This window comes from Lutra lutra, chromosome 8, assembly GCF_902655055.1.
Source record: "Lutra lutra chromosome 8, mLutLut1.2, whole genome shotgun sequence".
NCBI lineage: Eukaryota > Metazoa > Chordata > Mammalia > Carnivora > Mustelidae > Lutra > Lutra lutra.
The window spans coordinates 856,531-868,952 of NC_062285.1; the positions used below are offsets into that span (position 1 = coordinate 856,531).

Here is a 12,422-nt window from a genome sequence, read left to right on the forward strand (position 1 = left end):
GAAAAAATTGTCACCTTACCCCATTTTTCTTATACTGTTTCCTTACGCTTTTGTCTTTTCTATTGTCATTCCCATCCCCTTACCCTACCTACCACAAGCTTAGTATGTGTAGTAGGAATTGTCTGTCTCTGCCAAGCAGAGGACGCTCAGTACAGCAGGGGCTCTTGTCAGTTACACTCACTGATGCGTCCCAAGGACACAAGGCACATGGTGGGCTCTGAATAAATATTTCTGAATGGAAAAACAGAGTAAATGAAACAAGTTTTCCAGATGTAGGAACACTGGTCCCAAAGAGATATGACACCTACAACTTTCCCAAGCCCGGGATCTGCAAGTGGGATGGGAAGCCAAGAAGCCAGTGGGCATGCTGAGCTAAGAGGCACCGGAGAGGGTGCCAGGACAGGCGCACCAGGAAGGCCTCACAAGCAGGCAGCCCTGTCACAGGATGGGTGTGATGCGATCCCGGGAAGTGGGTAAGAACCACCCAAAAGGACGAGAAGCAGCCTGCCTCCCTCCCTCACAGGGGCTCGAAGCAGTGCCTGCTCCCACCACAGCTACACAGAGCATGGGGTCTTGCCTCGGGGGCTGGAAGTAACTGGCTCCTAAGCAGCACTCCACTCCTGCCTAACAAACCTTAAAACAAGATTTAAAAAGGATCAAACTATTTCCACGTCAGTTAGATGCATCCTGGAACAATAATCAAACTATCTAAAGAAAGAAATACAAAAATACAAAAATACCAAGCACCCAACCAAAAATTACCATGAGTGTCAAGCAGAAAAAGTCACCCATTAACTAAGAGCGACCTAGCAAGAACAGTCGGCACGGGTGTTAACACTGACCAAGGTAATTATCATGGCAACTGTCCACATGCTTCAAAAGTTAGGTAGAAACATGAAAAATATTTAAAAGACCCAAATCAGACTTCTACAGATGAAAACTACAAGGTCTGATATGAAAAACATACTTGATGGAATTAACAACAGATCAGACATTATAGAAGATTAATGAGCCTGAAGACAGATATACCAGAAACTTTCCAAAATGAAACCAAGAAATAAGAATTTTTAAAAAGGACAAAGGATGGGGGGGCGCCTGGGTGGCTCAGTGGGTTAAGCCGCTGCCTTCGGCTCAGGTCATGATCTCAGGGTCCTGGGATCGAGTCCCACATCGGGCTCTCTGCTCAGCAGGAAGCCTGCTTCCCTCTCTCTCTCTCTCTCTCTGCCTTCCTCCTTGTCTACTTGTGATCTCTCTCTGTCAAATAAATAAATAAAATCTTAAAAAAAAAAAAAAAAAAAAAAAAGGACAAAGGATGGGACGCCTGGGTGGTTCAGTGGGTTCAGCCTCTGCCTTTGGCTCAGGTCATGGTCTCAGGGTCCTGGGACAGAGTGCCCTATCGGGCTCCCTACTCAGCAGGGAGTCTGCTTCTCCCTTTGCCCCTCCCCTGGCTGGTGCTATCACACTGTCAAATAAATAAGTAAAATCTTTAAAAATATGTATTTAAAAAAAAAAAAAAAAAGGAGAGGGGCACCTGGGTGGCTCAGTGGGTTAAAGCCTCTGCCTTCGGCTCAGGTCGTGATCCCAGGGTCCTGGGATCAAGCCCCACATCGGGCTCTCTGCTCAGCAGGGAGCCTGCTTCCCTTCTTCTCTGCCTGCCTCTCTGCCTACTTGTGATCTCTGTCTGTCAAATAAATAATAAATAAAATCTTTAAAAAAAAAAAAAAGGGGAGAGGATCAGTGAACTCTGGGACAACTTCAAGGGTCTTAACAGAGACATAGCCAGAGATCAAGAAAGAAAAGAAACGGCCAGGGAGGCATTGAGGGAGGAGCAACATTTGAAGATATTATAGCCAACATTTCTCCAAGTCTGGTGAAAACATTTATAAATCACAGACTGAAGAAACTCAATGAACACCTACCACAAGAAACATAAAGACTGTCTTTAAGTTACATCATAATCAAAACGCCCAAGACCACTGATAAAGAAAAAGGGCTTGACAAAAAAAAAAATCTGACAACAGAGAATTCTATACAAAGCAAAAATGAATGTAAAATAAAAATGGTTTGGCTGAAACACTCCACCACAGCAGATACGCACTACAAGAAACATCCAAGTCTTTGAGGTGGAAGCAAAAGGATACCAGGAGGAGGTCCAAATTTACACAAACGAATGAAGACCACCAGAAGTGATAACTACAGAGCACCCCCCTAACAAAAGCAAAATACATATTCTTCTCAAGGGCAAAGGAAACATGTACTAGGATGGCCCAGATTCTGGGCCACAGTACAAATCTTAATAAATTTAAAGGGATTCAAGTCATAAGAATTACGTCCCATGACTATAAGGAGATTAAATTAGAAACCAAGAAAAGAAAGGTTCCCGGAAAATCCCTAAATATTTGGAAACTAAATACCAGACTTGTAAATTACCCATGGATCAAAGAAAAAAAATTCAAAAAGAAATCAGAAATAATTCTGAACTGCATTTTTTCAAAAACCCACTATGTATCAGAATTTGTGAGGCTAACGGACTACTTCGGAGACTTATGGAAGTGAACAGCTACCTCAGAAAAGAAGAAATGCCTCTCATCAATGAGCTCCGTTTCCACTGTAAGACACTAGGGAGAAAAGTAAACCCCAAGTAACAAAGAGAAAGTAGATCATACAGATCAGAAGAAAACCAAGGAAAGATGAAGGAGAAAAACAATGGAGGAAAAAAACTAAACCAACTACTGGTTCTTTCAGATGACCACCAAAACTGACGAACCTCTACACGGATTTATTACAGGGAAAAAAGAGACACGAATTACCAATAACAGTAAGGAGTTATGTGACACAGCTGCAGATCCTATAGACGGTGAATCAACACTCATTAGGAGCAAGTCTAAGAAACAGAGCTGACATTTCAGATGACGGGGACTGAATCTTTACAAGACCCAAGTAACTAAAACTCCCTCAGGAAGATACAGAAAACCTGAGTAGCCCTACATGAAAAAGCAAACTGTAGGGCCACCTGGGTGGCTCAGACCGCTGAGTGTCTGACTTAGGGTTTTGGCTCAGGTCTTGGTCTCACGGTTGTGGGTTTTCAGCCCCGTGCTGGGCTCCGTGCTAGGTGTGGAGCCTACTTAAAAACAAACAAAAGCTACAGCTGAAAACTTACCCTAACACAAAACCCTAGGCCCAAATGGCTCCACTTCTTCATTTAAAAAAGAAATAACCTCTTCCCAAAAACAAACTGCATAGGAGGGAATACACTGAAAAGAAACTACAGACCAACATCCCTCATGAACACAGGTATAAAAATTCTATGCAGGGGCGCCTGGGTGGCTCAGTGGGTTAAGCCGCTGCCTTCAGCTCAGGTCATGATCCCAGGTCCTGGGTTCAAGCCCCACATCAGGCTCTCTGCTCAGCAGGGAGCCTGCTTCCTCCTCTCTCTCTGCCTGCCTCTCTGCCTACTTGTGATTTCTCTCTGTCAAATAAATAAATAAAATCTTTAAAAAAAAAAATTCTATGCAAAATTCTGGCCAATCTAATCTAACAACAAATCAAGTGTGTTACATCATGACCCAGTGACGCTTATCGTAGGAATATGAGGTGGACTGAATACATGAAAAATCATCCTAAGACTAAACGAAAAAATTATGATCATTGCCACGATGGAGGAAAAAGCATGACAAATTCCAACAACCCCTCCTTATATAAACTCTCGGCAAGCGTAACAGAAGGGCCCCTCATGAACCTGATAAAGGTCATGTACATAAAACCAAAACTAACATTACACTTACTGTAAAACGCAATGTCTCTCCCCTACGATTAGTCAGATGTTTGCTCTCATGATCTGCTCGCCTGTTTTTAAAAGTCACCCCACACTCACCGTGGAGCTGGAACTCACAACCCCGTATCAAGAGCCACACACTCCACTGACTCAGCCATCCAGGTACCCCTCCGTTCCCCTCTGTATTGAAGGCTCTATCTAGGGAGATCAGGCAAGACGAAGAAGTTAGAGGCAAAGACAGACAGAAAGACAAAAAGAAAAAAAGAATGACAGAAAGACAAAGAGAAAGAAAGAATGAAAGAAAAAGGAATCAGATTGGATAAGAAATAAAGCTGAATGTATTCACGAATAACATGACTATCTATGTAAAAGATATGGAATCCACAAAAAAGTTCCTACAACTAGTAAGTGACCTTAACATGTTTCCAGAGAACATCAATTTACAAAAATTAACTGTATTTCTGTATAATAATTTCAAATTAAATTTTTTAAAAATCACTTACAACAGCCCCCCAAAAATATGAAATACTTAAGGATAATTATTTAAATACAGAAGACATGGAAGACCAGGACACTGAAAAGTAAAAAATACAGCCAAGAGATATTAAGGAAGACCTAACCAGGTGTAGACATACAAGAGCTCGCGTGCACCACACTAAAATGCCATTTTTTCGGGGCGCCTGGGTGGCTCAGGGGGTTGAGCCTCTGCCTTCGGCTCGGGCCGTGATCTCGGGGTCCTGGGATCGGGCCCCGCATCAGGCTCTCTGCTCAGCGGGGAGCCTGCTTCCCCCTCTCTCTCTGCCTGCCTCTCTGCCTACATGTGATCTCTGTCAAATAAATAAATAAAATCTTTAAAAAAAAAAATTTTTTTTAAATGCCATTTTTCTCCAAGAGATCTATGGATTCAATGCAATCCCAATAAAATCTCACCACTTTGGAGACAGACACTGACCAGGTCATTGTAACCTGTATGGAAATGAAAAGGAGGAACTAGAATAGCCAAAATAATTCTGAAAAAGAACAGAATTGGAAAGCTAACACCGCTTGTTTTTTTTTTTTTTTTTTTAATTTTTTTATTTTTTTTCAGCATAACAGTATTCATTATTTTTGCACCACACCCAGTGCTCCATGCAATCCGTGCCCTCTACAATACCCACCACCTGGTGCCCCCAACCTCCCACCCCCCACACCGCTTGTTTTTAAGAATTACTTACAGTAATCACAACAGTGTGGCACTGTTGTGAAAACAGATTTAACAGATGCGTGGAAAGGAAAGACATAGTCCAGAGATAAACAGACACATGTAGGGACAAATGATCCTGATGACAACACAAAGACAGCTCAAACGAAAAGGGGGAGTCTTTCTAGCAAATGGTGATTAAAAAAAGACTTTGCTGCTGTACCTCACACTATATCCAACAATTAACTTAAAATGAGCCATAGACCTTAAAAATGTAAAATTTAAAATTATACCACTGGGAGAACACCTTTGTGACTCTGGATTAAGCACAGATTTCTTGGATACAAAACCAGAAGCAAGATCCATAAAAGAAAAAAAACCTGATTTAAAAAAAAAAAAAAAAAACTAGACTGGGGCGCCTGGGTGGCTCAGTGGGTTGTGCCTCTGCCTTCAGCTCAGGTCATGATTCCCAGGTCCTGGGATAGAGCCCCACATCGGGCTCTCTGCTCAGCGGGGAGCCTGCTTCCCCCTCTCTCTCTGCCTGCCTCTCTGCCTACTTGTGATCTCTGTCTGTCAAATAAATAAATAAATCTTTAAAAAAAAAAAAACTAGACTACTAAATTTTATAGGTAGTCTAGTCTAATTTTCAAAAGATAATGTCAGAAAAACAAAAGACAAGCCACAAACTGAGAGAATGTATTTGCAATTATAAATCTGATAAGAACTTGTGTATAAACATATAAAGAACTCCCAAAACTCAGTGATTAAACAACTCAGCAGGAAAATGGGCAGAATACCCAAACAGATCCTTCACCAAAATGGTAAATGCGTATGTTAAAGATGGTTGACACTATTAGTCATTAGGAAAAAGAACTTAAAACTACAGTATGATCCAACCACCTTCTGAAGTGCTGAAATTAAAGGACTGATCACATCAGGTGGCACGGCCGGGGCTTCACTCCACAGCGGACGCGCTCACAGTGGCACCACTACAGACCACAGCCCCACTGTTTCTTAAGAAGATAACCTACCAGGTGATCATCGATTCCATTCTTATGTATTTCCCCAAGAGAAGCAAAAACATACATGTATACAAAGTCCTGCCTTATAAGTGTTCATAGCAGCTTTATTGGTAAGAGCCCCACCCCACACTGGAAAACACCCAAATATTCACCAGCACATGAATGAAAAACCAACCGGGGCATAGGATGGAACGGAATGCTGCGCTCGGAAAAAGCGAAAAATGACCTACAAATGTCACAACATGAGTGAATCTCAAAATTAGTAAGCCAAGTAAAAGAAGCCTCACAAAAAGCACATATGCCATAAAAATCCATTTATATAAAATTCTAGAAAATGCAAACCAACCCAGAGTGACAGAGAGCCTGTATCAGTGGTTGCCCGGAGCAGGGAGGGGCCCAGGAAGCTTTCAGCAGTGACAGGTGTGCCACAATCTGGCGTCGCAGGGACATACACATCTTACCAGACACAGCAGAGAACAGAGTGGGAGTAGAAGTCAGCAAATCAACCCTATCATGCCCCCAACTGTGTGCGCCAAACCAGGGCAAATAAAACCTACAGAAAAGCTGGGCTCCACTTCCAGCACGTAATGCTTGTTGTACGTCCATGTACAGCTCTACAGCCCCAAGAAAGAAGAGGAGGAGAGCACCAGGGTCTAGGAGAAAACAGAGGGCTCGCTACGGCCGTCCAGGAGCTCGGCCACACCGGGCTCCATGGCAGCCCAGCTGGGAGTTTGTGATCCCAAATTCAAAACGACAGCATTGCACACTACATGTTTTGTTCGGCCACCGTCAATCCGGTCAGGACCAGACACACCGGAGGCAGAGAGCTGATGGAAGGAAGGAAGGGAGAACAGGCTGAGGGTGACAGAGGCAGAGGTGGGAGGAAGAGACGGCAGGAAGACGAGCGCCAGCGGCCATGGTGAAGGCAAGGTGTTCACGGGGCTTGCCCTGTCAGGGGACACACCAACACGGACGCACTGCTGTCCCCCGGAAGCGCGTGAGCACTACATGCAGGAATGTGTTAACACACCGCCTCCTGGGAAGCCTCGCGCGGCGACACACCGGGAAGGTAGGCCTTCTGGAGCTCGCGTGTGGCTCCGGCCCGTCCCCTGGGGCACCAGACACACTCCCCGTGCCTCTGGTCTGCGTGATTCCCGTCAGCCACCTTCAGCGAGTTACCTGTCCTGCTCCCACGGCCCCATCAGCCGCTCTGAGACAGCCACGGCCCGCCCCACCGGCTGCGGGGCCTTCTCGCTGCGCTCGTGTTCCAGACACAGAACCAACTCGCAGGGAAGCCAGCCGCGGCCGCATCCATCTCCCTGACGTGGTTCTATGGCCGCCCACATCCCGGCCCCACGACAACTGCTTTCTTCCCCCCCGCCCCTGCTCCTTCTCTTCTGCAAACAGCTTTCCACTCACCCTCCCTTTTTATGAAGTAAGCTCCGCAGGCTCCGAGTCTCGCCTCCAGCACTCCCTGCCCCTCGCTGCAGTGTCCCAGACACCTCGCCCTGCAGTCCCCCTCCCGCTTCTCCCCATCAACCCAGACCCGCCTTCCAGGAACCACTCCCTGCGGGGCCTTCCTGACAGAGCTCGTACCCACTTAAGAGGTAGTTTCAAGGAGAATCAAAGGAACCAATGAAAGCCACGGTGTTTGGAGAAAGACTTAAGCTAAATTTTAAAAAGCAAAATGAAAAAGCTCACACTCTATATAAAAATGAGCTCATGACACAGCCTTACCGGTCTCGCTATCTTCCGGCGGAGACTCATGTTCCGAGCGACCCAGAGCCAAAGTGCTCACAGCGGTTTGGTCTGACGCCTGCAAATCCGACAGCGCCACATTCTCACGACTTTTGTCACCATCACCATTGGCATCCAACCCTGTAATTAGGAATTTGATCCCAAAACGCAAAATCAGAATAACTTTCTTTTAAAACCAAACAAAATAAAAGCTTACAGATGCAGTTGCTTCAGTTTCTGTAACTTGGACTCCTTGGCTCTTCAGTACTATAACCACAACACAAATTTTAATTAACACTTTTTCTCAATTTTTTTTTATGTTAACTAGGCTCCCAGCCCAATGTGGGGCTTGAGCTCACAGTCCTGAGATCCAGAGCTGCGCGCTCTGCGGACCAAACCAGGCAGGGCCCCAGTCAGCAATTCCTTCAGATGGGTAAACGGGAACAAAGACCACACCAAAAGACCACACCGTGAGAGCAAAGGCTCTGCACATCCCGGTCACGCCCACAGCTCACCCTCCTGGCCGCAGTCCGTGCACGGGCCCGACGGCTCCTCCCAGTCGGCACTCACACCGCCGTCAGCTGCGGGGCCCGCTTCCAAATGCAGCACCGGCGTCCCCCACACTTTAGCATTAGGGTTTAGCTCCGAAACCTTGGCTGTCGGTACCTAGGGGAGAATGTGACAAACATCTGTATCCCAAATCCAATCAAACACAATTTTACTCACTAATTCATACTTGAAACACGTCTGTGTGAGAGTTAGGCCAGAAAGGCGGAGTCTATTTACACGTCCACTGCGGAGGAAACGTCATGCAAAGGAACAGAAGCTGACAGGCCGAGCTCGGCTTCGTCCACCAGCAGGCTCCTCAGTTCCCAATACGCAGAAGGCTCTCCAGACACTGCACACGAAAGACGAGGTACCTGCCTTCGTGGACATTCAGGAAATAACTGGGGACCCAACTGTCATCTCTGTCCCAGACACAACTCACAGACTGACCACCTGAACGGACTGTAGATGGATAAAATTCTTCAATCTCCACCATTCACATAAGCAAAGGAGACAGACAACACAAGTCCCTCAGAAGAGCAAAGGTCCCACAATGGTTCTGTCCGGTAAGGGCTCCGTGCCGCTCACGTGCAGGACCTTGGTCTCCTTCCTGCTCCGACATGCTATTTGTCCCAAATGCTCCCCCACTGTCCACATGCTCACACCTTCATTTCCTTTGGGGATGGGTGAGCTCTTCTCTGGTGCACCTAACTAGCCCGATTTTTCTTCTCTTGCTCACACACCTCAAGTGGATATCTGAGTCTAAAGAAAAATCAATGTCCCTGGGGCAGCTGCTCCAACTCACTCCAACTCGTCGTCACAATGCTCTCAGCAAACCTAAAGCAACTTCCTTTGCCCACGTAACACAGCCTTGATACCACCACACAGAAGTCGGAGTTTCCTCGGAGAGCGACAAGGGTGCTAGTCCCAGGAGCTCTCAGGGAAGGTCAGGCAGGAGCCCTGAACTGGGAGCAGCCTCCCTGCATGAGCCCGAGGGCAGATGTGGTGCTGTACTGTCCCCAGACGTGCAAAGGGTCAGGAAATATCATGATCCGCCATCGAGGACAAGTGCGGATTAATACCCTTCAGAAGACAGAGTAAGGGGGCGCCTGGGTGGCTCAGTGGGTTAAGCTGCTGCCTTCGGCTCAGGTCATGATCTCAGGGTCCTGGGATCGAGTCCCGCATCGGGCTCTCTGCTCAGCGGGGAGCCTGCTTCCCTCTCTCTCTCTCTCTCTCTCTCTCTGCCTGCCTCTCTGTCTACTTGTGATCTCTCTCTGTCAAATAAATAAATAAAATCTTAAAAAAAAAAAAAAAAAAAAAAAAGAAGACAGAGTAAGTCCCCCTGGCTGGGGTGATTAGGGCTCGCAGTGAGAACCAAACCTGTGACACGGACACGAGAGGCCATGTGGTTAGGCGACAGTATGCACTTTGCTCACACCTACAAGGTGAGGGAACCCACCCCCCCCCCCCCCCCCCCCGGTACCAGAGGCCTAATGAGGCCTGTCTGGGATTCTCCTTATGAAGCACGCGTGACAGGGCAGAAAGCGAGGCTCCCCTTCTCCGGGAGTATCACACCCCGGAAGCACCGGTTCTTCTCCCTCCCTACGGGACACTGAAACTTCCAGCTCATTTTCAGCGCACCACTTCTCTCTCTTCCACCCATCTCTCCAGGAAGCGCTCCCTACACGCTCACGGAGCGCCTCCCCGGCGCTCGGCGGTCCGGATAAAACAGTGAGCAAGCAGACACGACCCCGCCCTCCTGAGCAAAGAGGACGACTCGGGAGACACTCGTGTTTCACAGACATCACTACCCTCCCCCAGCACTTCCATGTTTTCCATCTGCTTTTTTTTATTTTGTTTTGTTTTGAACTCTTCCCCTCTCTCTTTCCCAGTCCAATGCTGGTATCAAGGCCTTTTCCTCACTGGACTCTCCATCATGTACCAACACACATCAAGCCTTCCCACGTTACTGTATTCAACCCCCTGAAGTGGCCCCGACCTCAGGCACACACTCCAGTTCCTGCTGCCCACTGACACGGGTCCTTCCCAGCGTGAGCACCTTCCGGAGCTACCTGCTCTGCAGCATCCCCCGCGCGGACTGCCCGTCACACTAGGACGCAACGCCGGAAGCAACAGCCTCAGAGCCAGCGCAGGGCTCGCCCTGCCACAACACACTTGACCTTCCCACTAGTCCGTCCCTTCTGCTCACCACAGTACTGCTAGTGCCTCGTAGTCCTGACCTCAGTACAGTTGTGCCTGCGAAAGGTGCTCAAGGAATGAATGTTTAATAAAGAACAACAAGAATTTTGTGCCAGAACTGAGAAGAAAACCTATCCTTATGAAAGGTACTACTTCTTCGGTGGTGAATACTCCACTCCAAGTCAAGAATTTGGGACTCGGCACAGTTGTAAGCAGTTAACCGTATCCAAGTGATACTCTTGAGTGACAAGGGATCAAAGAATGGGGACATATCCTTAGGAGCTGATGACATGACAACTACCTCGAGTCTGCTAGGTGCCGGGCACATTCACGTACCTTCCTGAGCAGAATCCCAACAACCCTATGAGGGTGTCATGAAGAAGAAAACGATGGCAGAGAGAGCTTAGGTAACATGTCCACGAAGGCAGAAATTAGAAAACTGTTCTAACATCAGCAAAAACAAAACATTACCAAAAACTCATTACCTTCTTGTAATTCACATGAAAAATAACTTGTCTGTTGTATTTCTTTAAGGTGTGGGTCTTCTCCTGAAGTCATGTGGAACTCCAAGCATCCATCAACAACCCAAGTTTCACCTGCTTGGCGACCTTATTTTTCCACCGAAAATTCATGGCTAAGCAGTGGTTATTATAAAGTGAGCTGACCTGGGGCGCCTGGGGGGCTCAGTGTGTTAAGCCTCTGCCTTCGGCTCAGGTCATGATCCCGGGGTCCTGGGATCGAGTCCCACATCGGGCTCTCTGCTCGGCAGGGAGCCTGCTTCCTCCTCTCTGTCTGCCTGCCTCGCTGCCTACTTGTGATCTCAGATAAATAAATAAAATCTTTTTTTTTTTTAAGATTTTATTTATTTATCTGAGATCACAGTAGGCAGAGAGGCAGGCAGAGAGAGAGAGGAGGAAGCAGGCTCCCTGCCGAGCAGAGAGCCCGATGTGGGACTCGATCCCAGGACCCCGAGGTCATGACCTGAGCCGAAGGCAGAGGCTTAACCCACTGAGCCACCCAGGCGCCCTAAATAAAATCTTTAAAAAAAAAAAAAAAAAAAAAAACCTGAAAGTAGAAACCCGTAAGTTCCAGCACTCCCACTTCCAGATGTTTACCTGAAGAAAACAAAAATACCGATTTGAAAAAAAGTATCCGTACCAGACGTCCCCTGCAACATTATTTACAGAAGCCAAGACACGGAAGCCACCGCAGCGTGTGCTGCTGTATAAAGCGCGATGCAGCCTCACTCGGTCGTAAGTAGACCAGGAAGGCCTGCTGCCCGTGACGACACAGGCAGAGCTGCCGGGCTCTCGGCGGAAGGAGACCCGTCGGACAGACACCCGACGATCTCACTTCTGCGCGGAATTTAAAAACGAACAAATGAGCCAAGCTCGTAGAACAAATCTGGTGGCTGTGGCGGGGGGGCTGGGAAAATGGGTGAACTGTTTTTTAGTTTTAAGGTTTTTTACATGTGTGTGAGAAAGAGAAAGAGCGAGCACAGAAGCAGGGGGAGCTGCAGACAGAGGGGAAGCAGGCTCCCCACTGAGAAGGAAGGCCAGCGCGGGGCTCAATCCTGGGACCCAGGGATCATGACCTGAGCCGAAGGCAGAGGCTTAATCGACCGAGCCACCAGGCACCCCGGTTTATAGCGTAAATAAACTGAATTTATAGACAAAACAAACTGCCGGTTGAGCCAACGAGACTCTGGTGTTAGACGTCTGCCCTTCAGTCGCGCGTGTCCAGAAGGACCGTGAAGCGCAGGACGGGCCGCGCGTCTGGCGGTGTTCGGGCTCGTCGCGGGCTGCGGAGAAGCTGCTCCACCGACCGCGGGCTGCGGCGGCGCCTGCGGCCTCTCCAAGGAGCAGCACCCAGCACCCTGTGGCCAAGGCCTGCAGGGGCTTCTCCGGACACGAGACGGACGTCCACACCAGTGAAAAGCAGCAAACGTGGAGCAGGAAGCACA

At 47.8% G+C, this 12,422-nt stretch overlaps 1 protein-coding gene across 6 annotated transcripts in view; it reads right to left on the reverse strand.

Moving 5' to 3' along the window:
- The window catches only part of LARP4B (La ribonucleoprotein 4B), a 92,435-nt gene that overhangs the window by 38,754 nt on the left and 41,259 nt on the right, over positions 1–12,422 (reverse strand). For all 6 annotated transcript variants that reach the window (XM_047739971.1, XM_047739972.1, XM_047739973.1 and 3 more), the window contains 2 exons: positions 8,230–8,380; positions 7,715–7,855 (listed from right to left, as the gene is read on the reverse strand). In XM_047739971.1, the coding sequence (XP_047595927.1) occupies positions 7,715–7,855; positions 8,230–8,380 (292 nt within the window). The remainder of the gene's footprint in view (positions 1–7,714; positions 7,856–8,229; positions 8,381–12,422) is intronic.